Consider the following 23,101-nt stretch of genomic DNA (forward strand, 5'->3'; position numbering starts at 1 on the left):
ATTAGTTGATCGTGGTTGGTGCTTAACCTTTTGTGTCGCTACTTTTAACCTTTAAGCTTGCTTTAAAAAATCAAATCTCTGGTTCCTCCTATTGGATTTTTCTTGTTGTGATGTCATTTTATTTATTAAGGTTTACTCTATTTTTTTATTGTTTTGGGGTTTTCCTTATCATGTGCTTTTCACATTATTACTGTTTTGGTAACACATAAATACTTTACATTGCATCTCTAAGTTAAGACTGTCTGTTCTGTGCCATACCTACCAAGGTTGAGCTCAGGTTAGTTTAATGACTTTAGTGATTCACTGTAACAAGGATTGTGGTTATTGCTTAAGCTGGGTCAGCACCAGTGTTTAAGTTGTGCTGATGCTTGGCGCCAGCACTTACTGGAATACGCCACATGGTGACGTTCTTATTCTAATTTTAAGCAGAGCACATATATGGAGATGTAAATAAAAATATTAAAACTAGCACTTCAAGGCCACCCTGAGAACTTGAGTTGACTTTCAATAGTCCAAAATGTCACACATGCTTAAAATGATGGTTAGTATGTTATGCTGGCGCTGGCATTCGGTAGCAGTGATCAGAGCTGAAGGTGTTGTCCACTGCAGTGGGAGTACCAGGAGCCCTGGCACTTTTATTTTTACAAAGTAACCACTGTTCATCACCCCCCTTAATTTCTTACACCGGGATTCAAGCCCAGTGAGACACATGACATTATCAAAATATATAGAAAAAACTTGATAAACACAAATCCTGTTTGACAGTGCCATGGCAAAATGTATCTTGTTCCTATTATTGTTCCCCAGCTGCACTACTATACAAGGGCACCCTGCTGTTTTGTTCAAGTTACATACGTTGTTGTTCAGTTTGTTCAATTATTTAGGTCCGGCATTATATGTGCATTATACATATTTATAGGGGCTTTCAGGCAGCCCTCTCCAATTGATCTGTTGCTGTTAGTCACGTTTTCTTCCATACATCTTGGGGCAGTGAGCCAGCCCATTTTAGCTATTGGTTAAGCTTACTTATTGACAGTGCGTTGCTCTTTCACAAGGAGCACATCCACACACAAAGTAGTCCCCTTCAGTGCCAAGGAAACTATAATATAGCCTGATAGCCCGCCATAGCGGGCTATACCGGCAATTAAAGGCCCGCTGCAGCGTTAAAGGCCCGAGCCAAAGGCGGGGGACTTTAACAAAAGCAGCGGGACTTTAATAGCGGTATAGCCCTGCTACGAAGGGCTATAAGGCTATTAGAACATTCTGCCACTAGAGGGCAGAATGTTCTAACAAATAAAACAAAGGCTTCTCGAAGCTCGAGGGGATTTAAATCCCCTCGAGCTTCGAGAGGCTTTTGTAAAACATTGGAATGTTGCTCTGCGGGCCTTCACCAGCCCGTAGAAGCATGGAGCACTCCATTGTCTACAATGGAGTGCTCCACATTCCAATGTTCTAATAAAGAGTGTTTTTTGAGACCATAATATATTTTTGCTTTTAGCCAATGTTTTCTTTTCTTTTTATATTGTTGAGGGCCCAGCAGCTCCCCAACAGCAAAGTTTTACAAAAATCATAGCAATGCAAAAGAAGCATCGACAAAGCCAAAAGGCTAGCAGCCAACGTCCGAGCTTTTGACTCCGTCAACGTTTGTTACATTTACGTTCTATACATTGATATGATGGCTCTTTATGCAGTACTTAGTATGTCAATTTACTGATTTTTAGGTCTCGCCTAGCAAATGCAGCGCAGCTGCTTCACTTGGCGAGACCCTATTGTTGTGGCTTTTCCAAGCGAAGGGAGACAAACATGTGCGCGCACGGACATCCAATGTGCACGCGCATGGTGTCTCCTCTGCTTCACACGCTACCACCGGCGCGCCCGCATGGCGTCTCGTCTCTGGCTCCCACCGTGCGCTCACAAGCGCATCGCATGCTTTCACTTTCCGTCCCCCGTTGGCTCCACAGAGACAGCTTGCTACAAACAGCTGCATCTTGTAGGCAAGTAAAATAGTGTTTACATGTTAAATAATGTTAAAATGTTACGGTGCGAAACTACAACGCTTTTGAAATAGTCGTTGAAGTCTGTAACTGCACACACAACAGAGAAAGAAAAAAACTGTGAATTCTAATATGCTGCGGGTAAAAGCGGTTGGTGAAGTTCGTACCTGTCTTGCCTGCGACAGTAGCTACATATTATAACTGTGCAAATGCGGGGAAGCCAGAAGCTATTGAGTGGGCAGCAACAGCTAAAAGTCAGAAGCTTTTATGCCTAAAGGTGCATTCAGAGCCGAAAACAGATACAAACGGAAACCTTGCGACCTGTGTATTACAGAGGGGGCATGTGCCCTTCACCCCAGAGACAGTTTGCATTTTATTGAGACAGCAAGTCTTACATGTGAGACAGGGAGCCTGGAACCAGAACATTATATAGGACTTTACACCTTACAAAATCTGTATGTTTATGGCAGGTATCAACTTAGAGAGGAAAGAAGTGATGATTACATTTGAGATTGAGAGACCGTGCAGTAAACTTGGGAGAGTACAGAACGCTCCCACAAAAGTACCGGTAAAAACACCACGTTGGTTTGAATAGGATTTGCTTACACCATTAGTTCAGTACATCATTGTAATCCACTCCTATTTATTATTAACAATTGAAGAAAGCAAACCAGTTAAGTACAGGTTTTTTCTATATTTTTTGCAGATTTGTATGGGGCAAACTCGACCCGAAGGTATTGGAGCGCTGAGCACCAGTTACTTTACACAAGAACACATTCATTTTTTGTCAGGCACGGGGAGATTAAGTGGTTTGCCCAGAATCACAGGATGTTGAGCAGACGCCGAGGCTCCAACCTGGTTCCCCAGCTCCAAAGTCAGCATCTCTGGCCGTAAGGCCACAACCTCTCATCAAATAATACATTTTATAAAAATGGCAAATTAATATTTGCCATTTTATCAAAATTATAACAGATGCTAAACAGGGACACGTTACCGGTTAGCGTGGTGTTATTAGGTATGAGACAATAATAGGGACACAAGTGTTACAAAAGCAATGGCAACTTTCCTATAATTTGTTAACATTATGCAGAGGCTTAACTGATGCATACTGCCAGTGAGAAATGTGCAGGTTATATTATGTGCACAGCTCTGAACCAAGACAAAAAGACAGGGAAAAATGTCATTATTCTTGTGTACATGAAGTTGGTAAAGTCCATCGCTGTCCTACCTGCAACAGTAACTACGCATTTAATTGTGTTAATACAGGGTAGTCCATAGCTATTGTATCTGGAAAAAATTAAACATTATGCAAAGAAACGCAAAAACACAATTCCATTATCTTTGGCAAAATGGGGTCGGTTAAAGTCTGTAGCTGTCCTTCCAAAACAAAATAAAAATGCCAAATGCCATTATAGTAAAAAGAAGCATTTGCAATGCAATAGGTCTCGCATTTGCGAGTATTTGAGCTACTGGCATAGTAAAATGACAAACCTTTTATCTATGTGTTGGTTTTGAAAACAGGTCAATAAAAGGCATTGTCATTTGCAATGCCAATAGCTTAAAATGCGAGACCTATTGCATTGCAAATGCTTGTTATGGGAGCTTCGTGCCGTTTCATACTCCTTCTCTCATTTGCATGTTGCTCAGCTGAGAGCATGGCTTTGAGTGACTTTGAATATATTAAGTGGTTTGTATGTCAATTTATATCTGACGTGATTCAGTATCTTCACTGTTTACTGTCTTTGTGTAGTTATCAGTATACACATCCCGTCCTTGAGTCTTGGTTTGCTTACTGTTTTATTTACAAGAAAACTGCAGGGCTGACTGTCGGATGCGGTTTTGTTTGAATGCGTGTTTAACCCACAATTTCGTTCGTTCTGCGTTTGGTTCCTTTATCTGTACATGTCCGCTTGAGCAGTCTTACTTTGGTGATTGCATTCTGCTGAAAGGTTTGCATTTCGAGTTTGCTCTGGGGCCTGCAAAGTTCTTTTCTTAGGCTGATCCTTTTCGGTAGACTGCTTTTGCTATTTTCGCTTCCAATGGAGCATACGCTTTTCCTAACTATAGGACTTAGGAATAGGAAGGTGGGATAATGGGAGCATCCGGGAGCAACACTGGTCTCCACTCAATCTCCACCAGGTATCTTGTATACCACACTGCACTACCTCATAGATACACTGAGCCAGGTAGGCTGCTGACCTGTATGTAGAGCTGGCTTCTAAGGAGACTGCCAATAAATGTATCCTTTTTATTCATAGCAATTCCTGCAGCGATAACCTCTATATGAGAATACTTTACATGCTTTTAAAGCACTTTTGCTGTTTTTTTTTTTTTTTATGTTTTCCATTCTGTACAGTACAAAAGTGTCTCCAGGTGCAGCCCTGCCCCTTCACTGCGAATGCTTTCTTTGTATATATGAACAATGGTGTTTGCTTTGGTTTCTTCTTTGCCTGTCAAGCCTGTGCATATTACTTGTGTACCTTGGCAGGTTAGAAGGCATGTGTTAGTGGTATGAAAATCCAGAATCTAGGTAGAGATAAGCTGTAGTAAGGTGCCACCTTTATTAAATATTTAGGGATTTAATATTGTTTGCGATTGCTTACTTTTTATTAATATATTGTCCCTCTTGGTTGGCATACATCTTCTTTTTTTGTGTAACACTAGCGTCTTATTTTCTACTTAATAGATTCAGCAAGTTACATTAGTCGTCATTTCCATTAGTACATGGTTTTGTTTCTCTATCAAAAAGATGCTGTTGTCGAGCATTGTTAATAGCTTGGGACTTTAAAATATTCGCTCACACTTACAAAGATCGCACTCAAGATTATCATGGAATTGTAGATTCCAGTCAGCTACCTTTCAAAGGACCTAAGGTGAGACAAAGGCACTGTACCATTGACTGGGAACAACTGGAACCTCCATTTAAAGTGAATAGAATACAAGCTTTAATGTAGTAAAACATGTAGTGGCAGATTCAATAAAGCATTTATGAGTGGGGAGGTAGTACATGTCTTTATGAATCCGCCCTGAAATGTCCAACTCTCAATTGGTAAAAGAGCAAATAGAGCACAGCTCTTTCTGTTTGTGCTAACTGTATGTATATTCCCTTAATGTTCCCATTTTAGATTTTCTTGAACTCATGTAAGACTACATTAAAAAGTACCACTTGAATTATTCCGAAAATCCACTTGTGATGAGGTCCTGTAATGTTGAGTGATATTACGTAAATGAAATCCAGACCAGCACACTTTTTCGGTAACATATTCTACTGAGCTAAGACGGGGCAAACCCTGCTTCCCCTTATGCAGAGCCTGTGTGTCCACCCAGAGGTGTGGCATGGATAATAAGCAGTCTTCTCCTCTGTGGTCACCCAAAATTGGTTCTGGCGGTAGCTTTTCTCCCACGGAGTTTGGTGCAAGCTTCATGAGGGGAACAAAAGCTGGGGCTTTCCCGGTGTCATCTAGCATTTGCTTGTGACAGGACAGGACCCTTTAAAGTTAATTAAGTTCCTGGGACCACCCCAACTGGTCTTCCTGCCAGGTGAAAACATGCATTCCCACTTCCAGCCATTGGATCTGTTTTGGGGCAGTTTTCACATGTATTTGACACCTACTTTTGACCAGTGGCAAGATCATTATGTGTCTAGTCACTGGGAGAACAAGCAAATTTGAAATGTCACATGCTTAGGGGTGACTTATTTACTATTTCAAATAAAGTTGTCCTACCTGTTAAAAAGGGTGAATTTGACAATAGGGTTCAAAGTGCTGCTGTCAGGCAGCACAGAGTAGGAATGAAGCTATGCATTCACTGCCACTATAGTGATTGGCACAATAGGTGCTGCAGTTCACAAGTCACATTTAACTTTTCATGTCATGGGTGTAATTCTGCACATACTGTGCTTTATACGAAAGGTAAATGTGTCAATCTTGTTTGAAGAAACTTTCGGCACATTCTAGAGGTGAGAGCACCTACATTGGGCACTATATAGCAGTGTTCCAGTGATTGAGTTCAAGATGATCAGCAGGTAAATCCCTAAACAAAAATGGAAAAATTGAGGTGATGACCCAGAAAGAGGTTCACTTTGTAACAATTGTCACTGAAGAACTCTTCTCCTTCCTCGAAAGGATTCTCAAACATTGTCTCCATATCTCCCTTGAACTCTTACTCCAGTCTATTTAAAGGTGTCAGTCTATGTCCTCCTTAAATGGATGGGTCGTGCAGCCAGGGGGACCCTGTTTCCTTTGCCAGAAGTTGTTAGTTGACACACTTGACAGCAAAGAAAGTGGCATTGAATTTCCATGTAAGGGCGTTTAAACTGAAAGATAAATTATGTCCCGGTACAGTAATTCCTCTTCCATTGACTTCAAGGCAAGCTGTTTGTTCTGTATAGCAGGGCACAATTTGTGCAGTACCCTACTTACTGGTGACAGTGCAGTTATACTTGTGCCAGATCTGTAGGTCTAGTCCTGCTCTGCATCACCATGTTCTTCTCGCTGTTTTCTCCCTTTACTCACACGCTAGTGCATTTTACACTGAAATCGCCACCGAATCTCTCATGACTACTCTTCCACCTCCTGATAGTTGTCACTTCGGTCTTTTGCTGCTTCTCACCTCTGATTTTACTATTACTTCCTCAGTATTTTACCTCCCTACCTTCACGTTTCTGCCCTTGAAAAGAAGCATGCACACTTTCCTCCTTAAAGCCTCTTCTAGGCACCTTCCTGGCTCCCTATCTGGTACCTTCTGTCCACTCGGCAGGCTTCTCTCATGTGAGGTTTGCATCTTTGGTCATTCCTGCACTTACCTCAATGTTGATGTTTTGGACCGCGGCTACTATGGCCTACACTTAAACTGAACTTTTGACTGATGTCTTAGTAACCCCTCGCTTTGACCTCTTCCTCCTTTCAGGGGTTCCTGGATTCTTGCAGTAAATTCTACCTGTCAGAGCTAGAGCAAGTTGACTTCCAACAGGAATATGAAGGAGCCAGAGGACGAATTAATAACTGGGTAGAAGAAAAAACTGAAGGTGAGCACCCCCTTATCACCCATAGATTATCTGCAGAATTGGTGCACGCTACGATAACTTACAATTACTGATGATCTGCAGAACCTGTTTTAAGCTGAAGTCCATAATAATCAGTTCTTTCAAATGAAAAGTTACATTACACAAACGTGATTTATTTATGTGGTTTTTTTTAAATCCAGCTGCACATGTTTTTAAAATGTGGTACAAGTTAAGGAACTGGAAAAGGGGTGTGTGTGTGGGGGGGGGGGGTGCATTGCCTCTTCATTCCATCTCTGCTGTCTTTTACTTGCAATGAGTTCCCTAAAAATTCTAGCTGAGCGATATAACTCCTATTCCTCTTACAACTTACGACTTTTGCCTAGATGACCAGTGCTCTCCAAAGCTGGAAACCTGTAACCCTTTTGATGCACTTACAAGCATCTTTAATCTTGCAGGAAGGGGCATTCTCTAGTCCGCTTAAACTAGATTGTGCCAACCCTCACACTTGAATCTTTTTCCATATATCCGGTAAAAACGTGAACATGGGTGATACCATTTTGAGGGAACAGACCCCACTTCTTTGCTCAGATTGATGGGTCTGTACTACCCGTTTCTTTAAAAAAGTCCTCCCGTATCCAGAATCGTATATGAGACATCCTTTTTTTCCTTTTCTCTGGAACATTTCAGGTACATGGTGCAACCTGCTGTTTATTCTAGTTTTCCAAAGCTGCTTGGCTATGCATTGGTGTGGGGTCTGGTTTGCAACAGACTTTAAATGCAGACTCAACAGTGAAAATGAAGTGTGGACACTATTAAAATGTATTGATATTTTTGCAAGGATAATATATGGTCCATTTGCACCATATATCCAATTTAGTCAAAAACTCTTAACCATAATTATTCTGTTCTTAATAATGTAGCCAGTTAGTCCGTCACTCAGACCTACTTAAGTTGAATTTTCTCATTGGAAAACAATGGGGCCATTAACGTAAATGTCCATTTGCATACATACAAATGTTAGTTGATTCGCACAAGCTAGCTTCACTTGGAAGTATCTTCTCAGAGAATGCAACTCACCCGGTGGTGAACACAGTCACCAACACAGCTAGCACTTGGCGTTAATTTTAAATGTAGTCAGCCTGGATACTAATCCTAGGAAAAACTGTCTTATTGTGAATATCCATGCCTCACTTATGACTTAGCTCTTTTTTCCATGCTCAATTAACATCCATTTGGCACTTGGCTTACTGTTGATATGAAGCTTGTAACTTGGAAACGAATTTTCATGGCATGTATAGCTGTAGATATGCATGCTCTGAATGCCCATCCATCTAGTGTTGGGCTTGGACGTGTAGAACTTGTTTCTCTTTGAAGAAATCTTTTGAGTTATGAGGTATAGTGATTCCTCCTGCGACTGGTAAGGTGCATGGGCATCGATTCCATAGTCAGATTGTTTTCTTACGCTATCTGGGTTGGACATGCTTCGCCGAGACTCTGATTTGACGCCATGTGGAGCTCTTCATCAGGGCCTCCTGAGTCTTCCACTCCCAATACCTTTGGACAATCTGTCTTTGCACTGAGTTTTCACCACCTCTTCCTCCACTGGATCCACGTCTTTGGGTTCATCGACACCCTGCTTGTGGCTTCGCCCCTTTTGGGCCTATTCAATTGGATCATGCTCTTGAGAATGCAAATCACAGTAATGGCAAAAAAATGCCCTTTCACCACTGTTCACAGTGCCTTTCCGAGTACTCGTGGGCAAATCAACATGCAGTTTGTAACCTCTTCCTGCCGCAGGAGCATAACTATTCTGCCTGCTTCACCTTTCACTCCTAAAGGACCATCAGGATCATAGGAATGATTGATGCACAATGGAACTGTACCAAGATGACGATATTCCCAACATCTTTATGGAATATGTCTAAGAAGAAGCGGAAGGAGAGGCCGAGCTTGAACAAGTTTCAGCCTTTAGCCCAGAACCCGATTCACCCTCGGACTCTGAGATCCCAGACCTGCAGCCCACACCAGGCCAGCGTCAGAAGATAACAACAGTGCGTATGAGTTCTCACCACCAACTCACTCACTGCCTCACCAGGGCTGGGCTTAAAACCCACAATCGGGGACACAGCCTTCTGGGCTGCCACTGCCTACCAGCCATGGGCGGCACTGGTCTAAGCCTTCGGAAGCAACTCTACACCTGGTGCTGAGCCAGCAGCCCGAGACATGGCCCACTTCAATGCCAACAGCTCCCTCAATAACCTCTGTGGTCTTAGCGCCTTCACCTATGGGCACCTGAGAGTCAAAACTACAGTCGACGTCTAACAGCCTCAAAGCTGAAACAGCCTGTGGTGCCCAGTCTACGGCCCACAGCAGACTTCAAGGATCAGGAGCTGCCAGTTCTTCAACACCTTCAGAAGGAGCTGGACTTTCGGCAGTGAAGACTGTTTATTGATACGGTTAAATCACCACAAAGATGCAGGAGACACTTTTTGAGGAGTAGCTAGCTTTGGAGCCCCCTCCACCTCCAATGCTGAAGAAGCATCAAGACAGGGGCACCAGTTCCCTGCCCTCATGACCTCCTCCTCCCCACCAACCAGCTCTACCTCCCCCTCACCACCACAGGGACATCAGCCTCCTTCCCGGGATGGCTCTACACATTCTTCATATAGGGAGGGGAGTCCTCAGCACTAGAACCCTCACAACGTTCCCTATGACCCAGAGCCTTAGGGGTATGGGATTGTTCCAAGAGGTGACAACAACTCCGATCTCTACCCTGCCAAGCCTTTCTTCCAGACAACACCACCTCTTACCACAAAATAATTCACAGGGCGGCCACTTTTCACAAAGTAGGCCTACACTCCATTGCAGAGGAGGATTACTTCCTAGTAGAGACTCTCTCACATACACTGCAGTCCATGCAGTTTTTGCCCATGCTTAAGGGGGTGCTTAAACCTACACAGTATGTCTTTAAAGACCCAACCAAGACTAGGATAGTCACCCAAAGGTGTATTATTATTTTAGTTTATTCACAAGCCCTCACCATTGTCCCACCCTACATTAGAGGCCAGCTCCCACCAGACTCGCTGGTGGTGCACACCGCCCATAAACTGGCAAATGCACAGGGCACTGGAGAAGCCCTGTTGCCAGATAAAGCTAGAAAATCGAAGCCGCAAGGAAGCGAGTTACCACACAATCTGCAACTTATTGGCAGATCGCCAACTCTGTAGGGTTGTTGTCCGGATATTGCCGTGGCCATTGGGACAAAATGTGTGACCTGATATAGGATCTCCTCGACCAGTATAAAAAACAGACACAGGAGATGATAGCGGAAGGGCGAAGATTCTCCAACACCACCATCATGTGTGCTTTTGACGTGGCCGACACCTCTGCCAGAGGCATTAACTCCAGTGTCCTGATCTGCAAAGATACTTGGCTCAGTGTCTCTGGCTTCAAGCCAGAAGTACAGCAGCATCTAATCAACATGCCCTTTGATGGGAAATACCTCTTTGGGCCTCAAGTTTATCTCATGGTTGAAAAAAATCAAAAAAGACACAGACACAGCTAAAGCAAGGGGACCTATTCAGTCTCCAGCATCCCATGTAACGTTTCGTCACTCACAGTTCTGTGACAGTGCCAAAGCCACCTCCCTGGAGGCTTCTACCTCTTATCAGAGGCAGCAGCACCAGCCACAAGCCTCCTGGGTCTATTTGAGGGGGTGCCTATTAGGGAAACCATTCCAGTTTAGGGGTAGATATAGGGCGACTGAGGAAGCCTCACCCACCAAGCAGTGGCTTCCTCTTCCTCCCCCGAACACACAACACCTGTCTGGGGATGTCTACAGGGGTCCCTTCAACAAAGGCGAAACATCACCTCAGACCAATGGGTTGTCCATAATAGACCAGGGTCACTGCTTGGAGCTCACTGCCCCAACACGAAACAAATCCAGCTGCAAACACTCCCTATCAGTTGAACACCAACAGCTCTTCCAGGACGCATTCTTACTCAAGGGGGCCATAGAGCCCACTCATCCTCAACAACATGGCATCCAAGTGTACTCCCTATACTGTCTTAATTCCCAAGAAAGACCAGTCTCTCTGGCCCATATTAGACCTCTGGCCCTTCAACAAATACATCCTCCCGGTGCTTTTCCACATTGTCACACTTCAGGACCTCATTCCATTATTGCAGCACGGCAACTTTATGGCTGCCCCCGACTTGAAGGGTGCCTAGTTCCATATCCTGATACACCTGCACATCGTCGCTACCTCAGGTTCATGGTAAGTGGGCAGCACTTTCTGTCAAGTACCACAAACTTTAAACTTGATCTTCCACAGGAGCAGATGACTATTCCCGAAACCCCACACCCCACTGAGAGCGGATGATAAATCCACTGCCAGTAGAGAGGGGGAAAGGGGGATGGGATAAAAGAGAGACTCCACTGCTATACCTCTTCCGCTCAAGTTAGGAGTTCTTTCCTACTCAGCAAGGCATCTGTAACACAACGCACAACATTAATACTTTCCCAAACTACCTCTCCACCACTAATGCTCACCTTCTATCCTATTGTGTCTCCTACCTTGAACTCCGCAGTGGTTAGCTTCTATCTTGTGATTAGATTGAGTTTGATAGAAGCAGTCAGTAAAATATTGTCCTTGTGAATCACTGACTCAATTTAATTCAAAATTACTTTATTCAGTAACTGATAAAGTTGACCATAAAAGTTCATATACTTAAGTCAATACAAATTAAAATACCAGTTCCTATCAGCTTTAAAAACCATACAAAAACATTACAAGATGGAATTGCGATATTCAAAAACATGTTTTAGAAATACAGTTACAGAGTCAATAATAAATTCGTTTTCTAGCGACTGCAAGTAACGGAACGCTAATTGATATTGTCTCAGACCTGATCTTTTTAAAACTGGAATGATCCACATTTTTCTAGGATTAGAATAAAATTTACAAAAAAACATAACGTGCAGTGTTGATTGGGTCGAGACATCATCACAGGGACATTTGCATAAAATTCTTGACCAGTCATTAAGTGTACGAAAACTCAAACTTCTGTGTATAATATTAAGTCTCAACCCGGTCAACAGAATTCTCTCATAGTCATTAGTTATCAGAGTGATATACATTTGTATAGCAGTGTGAGTATAAGTCATAGAATATATTTGAACCGTGGAATTCTCAATTTCTATGGTGTTTCTAATTTCACACAAGTATTGTATACAGCTTGCTTTAGGGTTTCTCCTAGATACAGTACGCAAATGATGTGGTTCTTTGTAGTATTCAGGGCGGCCTAAATTGGTCAAAAATGTTCTTACATATTCCAGCCATCCAATCCCCCTAACTCCTTCCAACGCCTGAGCATCTATTAATGTGGCGGTTAAAGGCCGTCTCCTTTATGCCAAAGGAGGATAGGTTGGATCTTAATTAAATCCTCCAAAAAGTACATACCCAATTCTTGGTGACATATATAATTTGCTGTACTGCCTGGGACACCCAAAAGTTAAGTGAGAAACTTATTTTCTCCGACTTTCTTATTTGGTGGAAGAAGTCAATACTGATGGTAAGTAAAATATATATATATATTGTTACATACACTGTTGAGATGAAAAGATTAGACTTCTACCAAAAATTCTCCTTAAGTACTGTCTTGGAGTTGAGTCTTTTCTTTGTGCTGATACTTAAAGAAAACTACGCTAGTTTCTTGAATTCAATGTACTGTCTTGCTCAGTTCAAACTGAGGACTAGCTCTTGTAGGTGAGACGAAGAAACTAATGCAGGTACAGCTTGTAAAAAAGTACTAACTCTGTAAAGGCTGCAAATTATTGTTTGTCTCACGAAGAACTGAAAAAATATGCTCTTCAAAGGGTCTGAGCCAAAACTAGAAGCGCACTTAACAGATACCTGCTGAAGAAACTCCAAAGCAGGTAGAATACGAGGGCGCACTGATATCAAGGCGAATTCACTTACTTGAGAGGACTGGAAAGGACAGCGTTCCGAGAAAGTCTCACAAAAACGAAGTAGAACTGCTGCTCTGGCTTCAAATGATGATGCTGCTGAAGATATCAGGTGGCGACACAAATTCAAGCCTCCCCTGACAGAATATCTGTGGTAACTTGAAGCGTGGACAAAGGAACATCCGAACGCTTCAAAACGACCGTTGAAGTGCGCTGTGCTCATAGTGCATGAGCGCGAACACCTGCCCTCCACTACCAGCTGTCCAAACACTAGAACGCTAACTCCCAGGGGAAAAATTACCTGAAAAGGCAACCATTACTGACAACAGGGGGAAGGGGAAAAGTGGAAACTTGTAAAATGAGAATTGGTGCAGCCAATTCCAGGAGTAGTTTAGGATTCTCTTCCTAGGCCAAAACCAGACAGATAGGAACTTAGGGGTCTTGATTGGCCAATCCTGACACTTTCAGTTCAATGTTCTGCCCTTCGGTGTAACCAACGCCCCCAGAGTTTTCACCAACTGTCTTGCAGGGGTAGCCACTGATGTCCGAAAAAGCGGCGTCCATGTCTTCGCATACCTTGATTACAGGCCGAGTGCAAGCTAGCAGCAGTTTTTTGTTCACACGCAGATCACCTTAGATTTCCTCCATGATTTAGGTTTCACCATCAATGTTTTCACCTCCAACCCGTACAAATACAGCCCTTTCTAGGGGCAATACTCTACTCAGCCAGTCACCGGTAAAGCTTATCCCAGTCACACAGGGGTCCAAGCCTTCCAGCTCCTGCTGTCTCTTTCTGCCAAATTGTCGGTTAATCTTGAACAGTGATGCGCCTCCTCTGCATGATGGCCTCCTGCATCGCCATAGTTTCCCATGCCTGCTTACACAAGCTTCCGCTCCAAGAGTTCCTGGCAGCACAGTGGCCTCAAGCAGAGGGCCTATGGAAGATATAATGTTGTTTTGAGTCGGCACCCATCACTCTCTGCAGTTGTGGGTCAGCAATAGTCTGTTGCGGGGCTGGCCTTTTGTAGACTCAGTCACCCAGGTGGCCATCACCACGAACGCCCATCTCAAGGGCTGGTGGTGGGGATGCATCTACAGGACATGACTGTTCAGGGTCTGTGGATACTCCTTCAACAGACCTTCACACAAACTATCTGGAGTTGTTGGCAGTTCAATTGACTCTGAAAGCCGCCTTCTGCCACATACATCACAAAATGGTCCTGGCCACAATAGGCAATTTAACTGCCATGTATTACCTGCGGCAACAGGTGGGCACGCACTCCTCACCAGCTCTCAGAGTCAGCGCAAGGTGTTTGGCATTGAACGAACTACCACAGACTGCACCTGCTAGTGTAGTACCTTTTGGGATAAGACAACAACTTTGCAGTCCTGCTCAGCACAATGCGGAAACAAGTCCGCAAGTGGTAACTCCACCCCAAAGTCCTGCTCACCTACCTCCAACATTTGAGGTTTCCCGACATAAAGCTGTTTGCAACTGCCTCCAGGTTTCCATACCCGCAGTGCACTATGGATAAGACAACAACTTTGCAGTCCTGCTCAGCACAATGCGGCAACAAGTCCGCAAGTGGTAACTCCACCCCAAAGTCCTGCTCACCTAGCTCCAACATTTGGGGTTTCCCGACATAAAGCTGTTTGCAACTGCCTCCAGGTTTCCATACCCGCAGTGCACTATGGATGATCTGATCAGCGATATTTGCTTACGCTTTTGTGCCTCTCTCGCGGTTCGTGATTCGGATGTTTTGGCAAACCTCTGTCACCATCCTCCCAGTAGCTCCCATGTGGGCCAGGAAGCACATGGTTCACAATTATGTCTGTAGTCCCTCACTAGTACCTTCTCAACAGGCTGAGTCTTCTCACTCAACACTAAGAAACAGTAGTATTCAGAGTCCCTGTCAATAAAGCCTTTATGGAATGGCTTAAGAGGATTATCCTTCCTAGATTACCTCCAGTCTCGTCCTTAAATCTTAGTGCAGTCCTCACTAGGCTCATAGGACCCCCTTTTGAGCCAGCTAAATCTTGTACTCTCCAATTTTTGTCATGGAAAGTAGTGTTTCTAGTTGCTATCACTTCCCCTGGCGTGTGAGCAAGATCCAAGCTCACAATGGAAGAGACGCTGACAGGTAGTCCTTGGTAATAACCCAGATTTTCTACCCAAGCTAGTCTCTCCTTTCCACCTCAACCGGACAATTAAACTACTGGTTTTCTTTCCATACCCAGACTCAGTAGTGGGGAGAGCTCTTCACACACTAGACTTAGAGGGCCTTCATGCACTACATTGATTGGACAAAATCATTTTGTAAAATGCAGCAACTATTTGTTGAAAGTTTATGGATGCAGGAGAAAGGTCCTACTGTGGTATTGGGGGATGCACAGTTTGTTTGGTGGTGTGTTTTGAGGTTGTGGAGGATGGCGGAGGAGTTGTTCTTTTTGTGTCCTGCACAAGAGCTGGAGTAATGTAAGAAAATAGATTATTATTTGGGGTGGGTGACATGTTAGGGTGGGGCCTTCAAAGGGACTAAATTAACCTGAATACAACCCCTTGGTAGCTATGGAAAAAGCTTAACATAGGGCAATGTGTAAAGTAATTATGCAATAGTAAAGTAAAAATGCAAAACAATAAAACTCCCAAAATAAATTTAAAAACTAGAGTATGATTTAATAAACACAATGACAAAAAATCAATAAGAGGAACAGTAGATATTACTTTTTTTAGAGAAAATGGAACCCAAAAGTACCAAAGATAGTCAAGGGTCGCTGTAGACCAGGACCGGGTAGAATTTTAGGCCGACTGCAACAGAGCGCGGGTTGGAAACACCAGTTGGGTTTGTCCTGGTAAAAGATTTTACCTCCTAACCTAGTCTTTTAAGTCCCAACCAAACACCTGAGTACACTTCTAAAGCCCTAAGACCTCAGTGGCTGCACTTCTAGACTCCTAGGGTGTCAGACAGAGGCAAACTGCAGAGTCCAGTCCTGGTCCAGTTGCCACTGGTCAGCTGAGTACTTCCAGGGAAAGGTATCTTGAGGCTTGTTATCTCTGGTAGCCACAAAGGAGGTCAGCCAACTGACCCTTGGAGGCCACTTCCTTGTGCTGCGTACAAGAGTGAGCAGGTACCATCCTTTAGGGCTCTTCTTGGGTCACACACCGCAGATCCATACCTCTTCTAATCTTCTAGATCTTCCTGATCTGGACAAGCAGGTCCAGAAAAGCTTCTGAAGTGGGTGCCTGGAGACACCACATTTATGCCTGGAACAAGCCAGTGGGTGGGGGTGACTCATGGCACCTCCCTATTCAATGGGGTAAAGTTTCCTAGCCCATGACCTGCCTATTTTTGCAGAAGACCCTGTTTGCCTTTCTGCAAATAGGCTGAAAATGCATTGCGTCACGGCAAAACCAAAATGTCTAAGGTCTTCTGCCACACTAAACGTCACTGAGTGTGTGAGTGAGGAGTGTACAATAGTATTCTGGGGGTCCCTCCTCATCTGAAACTACAATTCAAATTGAGACGGGCACTGTAGCCACAGCAAACCAGGAGGAATCTGGTAGGGCATTAGCAGAGCCCCTCAGCACCAAGACTTCTAATACCCAAGAATTGTCTTGACGTCCTGTTTCACTTTCAAGTGTTACCCAGGCTCAACAAACCTGTCCAGCAGCTTTTCACACTGTGCTGTCAAATGAAGTTGACGGCCCCCGCCCTGCAAATCATATTGAGCTCAGAGGATTTTTCTCTACCCATACAAGTCAGCCTATAGTTTGCTCCTGGGTTGCATTTTGCACCTCAAGTGACGCATATTCAAGGGTTGAGCACAGGCTGACAGCTGGCAAAGGCTTATGTTAATTAGTCTTCTGACAGTCCAGGCAGGTGAAGGGTGACTTTCTTAAAGTTATTTCCTTAATATTTATTAAAAATCTACCTTCACTATTGAAATCTAATTTTAATAACTATTAAAAATAATTGTTTAATTATTTTCTAGCTAGTCTCTTTGCGGAGTTAATAGTATTAAGATTTAATATCTCTTCTCATTATTTCTCCGAGCCAACATTCCTACAGTGAAAATAGTTTTTTAGTGCTTCTCATTATAAGCACGTGTTAGCTTTACATTTCTACATGTCCTACTTTTAAAAACCACAAAACCTGCATTGTGAGCTGCTAGGCTTACATAGGGGTGAGTTGCTGATTAATAGGTAAAACCCTTCCTTTTTAAATGTCAAAAGGTTGAGTTTGACAGTTGTCACTGCAGTTCTAAAACTGCCGCAGTCAGGCTGCACAGTGAGTCCTAATGCTATGTTTGCACTGCAACTGTAAGGTAGCACAATGTGCTGCAGCCCACTAATGGCATTTAGTTTCCAGGCCTTGGGTAGGCTTTCCACATCGCATACTACCGACTTATAGTCAAATTACATACATCAATTAGGAGTTAGGCAATTCAACAATGTATGCATGTGGAGCACAGGCACTTTACTGTTGGTTAGCAGGGGTAAAATGTACAGAGTTCTAAAGCCAGCAAAATATAGGCTTTGGAAAAGGTGGAAAATCTGGGGTGACAATACAAAAAAGGTGAATTTCCTACAAATAGTCTTTCAGAAAAGTACAGTACTGCAAGCAGTTACTAGATGTCTCTCTTGAGAGAGATACAAGCCTTTGCTCTACCAGGCCACAATATCTTAGGCTGTTCCTAAAGGCCTCGTAGGTGTCCACCACTACAGTCTCAATCTTAAGCTATTACAGGATACTATTTTGAATGTCTATTTTTATTTGTTTGTTGAATGGAACAATGGTTAAAATAAAAGAAACTCAACTGCACTTTTGTTATAAGGGTGGCAGATTGTAGATAGTGTGCGGCTTCAACATTTTAAAGATCCAAAGTCACTCTTCCTCGTTTAATTATTTTTGCTTCCATTCAGAGGCCTAAAAAAATATGCCCATGCTGAGTTATGGAGGCAGTAGTCTTTATTGCGGTTATGAAGAAGTGCAAAGAAGTGGGTGAAGACACCCTCATGTTTTTAGTGCAACTAGGCAATTGTATCTTGAAAGTGTCCATCTTTACATCAAACAGCTCTATTTGTGTGTTGAAGGTTCTTGTTAATCAAGAAGATCCAACCACGCTGGCATGGGCAGAAAAGCCACCAGGCTCTCTTCTGTTTTTGTAACCTAGAAGGAGAAATGCAGCTGCCACTATTACTGTATGGCCAGCTGGAATCTTCTTATCTAAGATGGCCTTGAATCATGAAGTTGACATGGTGGCAATCTTAGATGAGGAGGGTCACCTTAGGTTTCCTCTCTGAATCTAAGTTTATGCTGTTCGTCCTGAACATTAATGCGGTCACCATCTTCGATGTCAATGCAATTGCGAAGTTCTGTGGGTACTCCTTTGTTAGCTCCGCAAGATGATGTATGAAAAATGTAAGGTGGAAGATGCAAATATCGGTGAAATGACATGGGTGAATTCAAAATGTGCAGAACTTATACAAAAAAATGACTGAAGGGAGTTCACCCACACAAACCAGTTGGTGAAGAGGCTGATCAAAAGCCGTTCCGTTAACCTTTTGGTGTCTGTTAAGTAACGCTATCTGAACCGTGACAGAAAAAGGTACCCAACCGTATGTGACACTATTGTCTAGAGACAAAATCTACATTTGTTAAGATTGCCTTGTAATCCTCCCATCCCTAGTGAATGTACTAATCCTTAATGCACTCTGAGAGTGTGTGTTCATTGACAGAGCCTCACGCTAGGGAAACACTCACTTGTCCAGCAGTAACTCTAGCTCTTCTCATGAGTGCTTTACAAGAGCCTTTCTGTCCACATAGCCACCACCAGGCTTGTATTTGTTTTTAGTGCTTATGGAAGGAAAATGTGAGAAACAGGAATGTTGGTCCTACCACAGGCAAGCTGTATCAGACAATAATTTGGTTATCTGAGGCAGGAAGGGAGAATTAGGAACGGGATTATTGTGTTTGCTTTAAAGCTTTTGTAATCCCACATTACTAGGATGCAGAAAATGAACTTTTTGGTTCATAGGGGGACATATTGCATATGCTGTTAACGTATTATTAATAAATAACTTGTTTAACGTAGAATAAGATTAAAATTGGAAGAAAATCATGGATAGATAGCATGCAGGTCACGCAGAACCCACCACCTCCTCCCCTCCGTTGCTTAAGAAGGCCACTTTGCTGCTGGATAAGCATTTACTTTTCGCCAAACTCCTTTGTGACCGGACCTTGCCCAAGGAGCTTCAAAGTCTATCTCTCAAACTTGGAACCAGTCAGTTTTGCAGCTTCTCTTTAGGGTGAAGGTAATGGAACAGACAGCATTACAGTATTTGCATCATTTGATCGAATCCCACAGAATTCTGGATGTGCATCACGCAGGCTTGTGTTTTTCACATGGAGACGAACAGAATCAATAGTGGTGTCCATTCTGAATGATGTGAGAAAATTCACAGCTCAAGGAGGGACCAGAGCCCTGATGTAACTGTAGCTGTTGCCAGCTTTTGATACTAGAGACCTGTCTATTCTACTGAGCAGACTCGAAGGTGACTACAGGTGCCCGGCTCCATAAGGGCTTAATCTCTTGCCCATGAACTTCAGCATGTGTATACTTTAATGGGACCTTGGGCTCACAGATCATGTCAGTGCTGAGCAGACCCAGCTTCTGCTTCAAATGTAGGAGATTTTACCACACCTAGTGCGTAAATTCCATTCTAGTGGGGGATTGGATGAAAGAGAACAAATGATGAAGCTTCATCCGCTTACACAGAGGTGCTGGTGTTCAGTCACGCTGCCAGTAATTGGACAGATTTCTGGTTTACCACTCAAGGCCCTTCCCCACTCAACTGCATCACAGCCTCAGTCAGACTACCAGCTATGATGACTGTAGGTGATCTCAAGTCAGTGCAATGATAAGCGCCTTTTAAAAAGAACTATTTCTCTCAAATCGACATCTTGGTAAGACTCTTTCTGAATTGGTTGTTTTCCTCGCAGTATTGTGGTGATGTGTACCTTTACAGTGTCAAGTTTAGAATAGTGTAGTGACATTTTATTTGGGAGAGCTGCAAAGGAACAGGAATCGGAATCTAGTATGAATGATTAGTAGCTTCAATTGACATGCTGGTACGTGTTGCAAAAATACAGTATTCATTAGTGGGAAAACAGACCAAGTGATATGCCACATTCTAGCCTATTGCTCCATCTTTCAAAAATAAAAACTAGTTTTGAAAAGCTCTAACTTTCCCATTAAAATTATGAGTTGATGAAAAAAAAATGTAGTGAAATAAATGATTTAATAATTTATGTACTTATTTGATGTATGCTTATTTCTGCATCTTTGTGTATTGTTTTGTGGTTTGAATTGTAGATATTGCTTTGGCTGGGGTCCCTGGCTTCAAGTAGTGATTCAGTGGGGGCCCTCAGATTTCATAAGGTGAAAAACATCTGTAAGAAGGTCTTCTGGTAAATGTATGTTTCTTAACAATGTTGTCTTCATTCCTTCTATTAGGCAAAATCCAGAACCTTTTAGTCGAGGGAACGATTGATTCACTTACCAGATTAGTCCTGGTGAACGCAATCTACTTCAAAGGAAACTGGGCAGACCAGTTCAAGAAAGATCATACTCAGGAAATGCCTTTCAGAATTAACAAGGTAAGCGGTGCATTGAAAATGTGTCACACATTATTGAAAATGTATACTGTAATCGTGCTCTGAGCGGTGGGTGGTCTGCTCTTGGAGGATACACTAATTCTCAGTGCTGCTAATTTTCAGTACAGTAACTATCTCTGACACCAACAACAAACATGTCAGCATTGTAAACAATAGGGGTTGCTATTTTTCACCTCTATGGTCGTGAACTCAGATGGATGGGCTACTAAAAGGTGAGCTAACTGTTAGGGTGGCAGCTGGGTTTATAAATCTTGGCTGAGCTCAATATATTCCCAGATGTTGGCTGGAAAAACTTTAATATATGAAAAGAACTGAAGTTTGAATTTCTTATAATAAAAACTATTTTTCATTGAATTTGTGTTATACAGTCGTCAATGTGCATTCATTTAAGAGTTTATATTAGCTCAGCTCTTTATATCACAGGTGTATACTTTACTCAAGTATCATAATATTGAATTGCCTTCTTAACTATAACGTCTCAGTTTTAAGTTGCATTTCCTTTTTGTCCATTCTTTTCCTTGGATAACAAAACACATGATTACACAGAGTGCCAAATGAACAAAAGCAGCACCAAACCAATGACGTCTGCCCTTGTCATTACTGAAGGACTTGTAGGAAGCTTGAGTCACTGCTCCCCAGTCACTGCACATTTTACACAACATTTACATTTGTTAGTTTCACATTAGATACGCAGTGGTACAATATCAAAGTGAGGAAAACCTGTGGCGTTTGCACCAAGCAAAAACCTAGTGCTCATTCCACAACTTTTTCCAGAACACTGTAGCCTGCTTCTGCACAAGAAAAATAGCTCTCCCTCCTTCTTGCCAGTAGCTGCTGCAAGTACCCTACAAAAAAATACATCCTTGCTTCTCAGAAGTGCCACGCCCTAGTATAACTGTAGTCCGGTCTGTCTGACCCATGAAACAATCTTGTTTCTTAACATCCGCAAAAACACTTCACTCTGTAAAAGAAAACCAATGCATACGGTAATCCGAAGTCTGCAAGTGTTTATTAAGAAAAGACAAATCCGTCATCATAGTTTGGCAACAAGAGTATTCCCAGTACCCCTGAGCATAAAAGCTTTCCAAGCAGAGACAAGACAAAAATGTATATGTTTTCATACATAGTGCTCCAGTGTGGGTCATGATGAAATCCAAACAAAGGGGGTCATTAGGATGGCGAATGGACTGGAGTCCGTCTGCCATCCTGGTGGTTACAGGGACCGTCCGCCATGCATGCGGCGTTCCCGCACACCAAATTAGGATGCGACCGCCACCATGGCAGTCGCATCCTGCCATTTAACATTGCGGCGGGTGCTGCTGACTGCCGCACCCGCCGCAATGCAAAAAAGGCAGGATGTGAATTTCACTGCACTACGTGGCAGGCACCACACGGTGCCTGACACGTAGTGCTGTGAAATGTAGGGGGGTACCATGGGTATCCCCAAGTGCACCCACACATCCACCCACCACAAGGGGGGCCTGCAACGGGCCCACGTAACAAATCCCCACCAGCCATTCCATGGCTGCATCGCCGCCATGGAAAGGCCGGCTGTAGCCAGCATCCTAATTTGGTGGACAGTGCCTGCTAGGCACCGCCACCATTTTAGGTTATCTGGACCGTCTGCCATTTAATCTGTATGATTGCTTCTGGCGGTCCCGTGGCGGACGGTCTTTGCGTCCACCACAGTCCGCACCCACTCCCATTGAAATGTGGCGGGGGGAATATTGCGGTCCAACTGCGGAAGGACCGCCTCCGCATGGCTGGCGGTGACGGGCCTTCCGCAGTCGTAATCGGCCCCAAAGACAATACACAGATGCTGGATCTTAAGCCATGGGATATTATTCAAACTACCTTCAAACGGATACAGAAATAGTAAACCTAAATAAAGCACTGAGCTAGCTTTGCAAAAATGTCAGTTACAATGCCAGCAATGAGACCAAGGATTTCCACATCAGAGACCGGCGCAGACTTTGTTGCGTTGGTTAGTAGGGAGCAAAAAGATGGCTGCACCTATTACAGTTACACTGAGGCAAAATTTCAAATTTCACAATTCCTCTCAGTATTACCTCCTATGTTTGAAAGTCAGGTAATTAGTTGCACCTTCTCCCTACTGACCGCATTATTATGTATCTGATACTCCAGCAACTGACTACTCGCAGAATTCTTTTGGGCACCATCCATGTTGATATGTTAATGTTTTAAACTGTCATATCTGTGATATTTCATTTCTCCATCTGTTCCTGGGAGGCCCCCCTCTTCCTGTTTCCCTCCAACCTATACCGTTTTTCAGTTTCCTAAAATTAATTTTCCTGTCTTATACGTGTGCTTTAGAGGGCCAACTGAGGAGGTGGGGTTCAGGTTTGTTACTGTAACTGTTGTATGTTGACCTTGGGGTTTTATTCAGTCTAGCGTATTCATACTTAATATGTTTGCGTTCGGGCATGGCTAGCGG

General features: G+C 43.3%; 1 protein-coding gene across 10 annotated transcripts in view; it reads left to right on the forward strand.

Moving 5' to 3' along the window:
• LOC146822959 (serpin B6-like) overlaps positions 1-23,101 on the forward strand; it is a 183,451-nt gene that overhangs the window by 77,561 nt on the left and 82,789 nt on the right. For all 10 annotated transcript variants that reach the window (XM_085607121.1, XM_085607126.1, XM_085607127.1 and 7 more), the window contains 2 exons: positions 6,903-7,020; positions 20,486-20,628. In XM_085607121.1, coding sequence (XP_085463247.1) covers positions 6,903-7,020; positions 20,486-20,628 — 261 coding nt within the window. The remainder of the gene's footprint in view (positions 1-6,902; positions 7,021-20,485; positions 20,629-23,101) is intronic.

The sequence above is a fragment of the Triturus cristatus genome, chromosome 5_2, assembly GCF_964204655.1.
Source record: "Triturus cristatus chromosome 5_2, aTriCri1.1, whole genome shotgun sequence".
Lineage (NCBI taxonomy): Eukaryota > Metazoa > Chordata > Amphibia > Caudata > Salamandridae > Triturus > Triturus cristatus.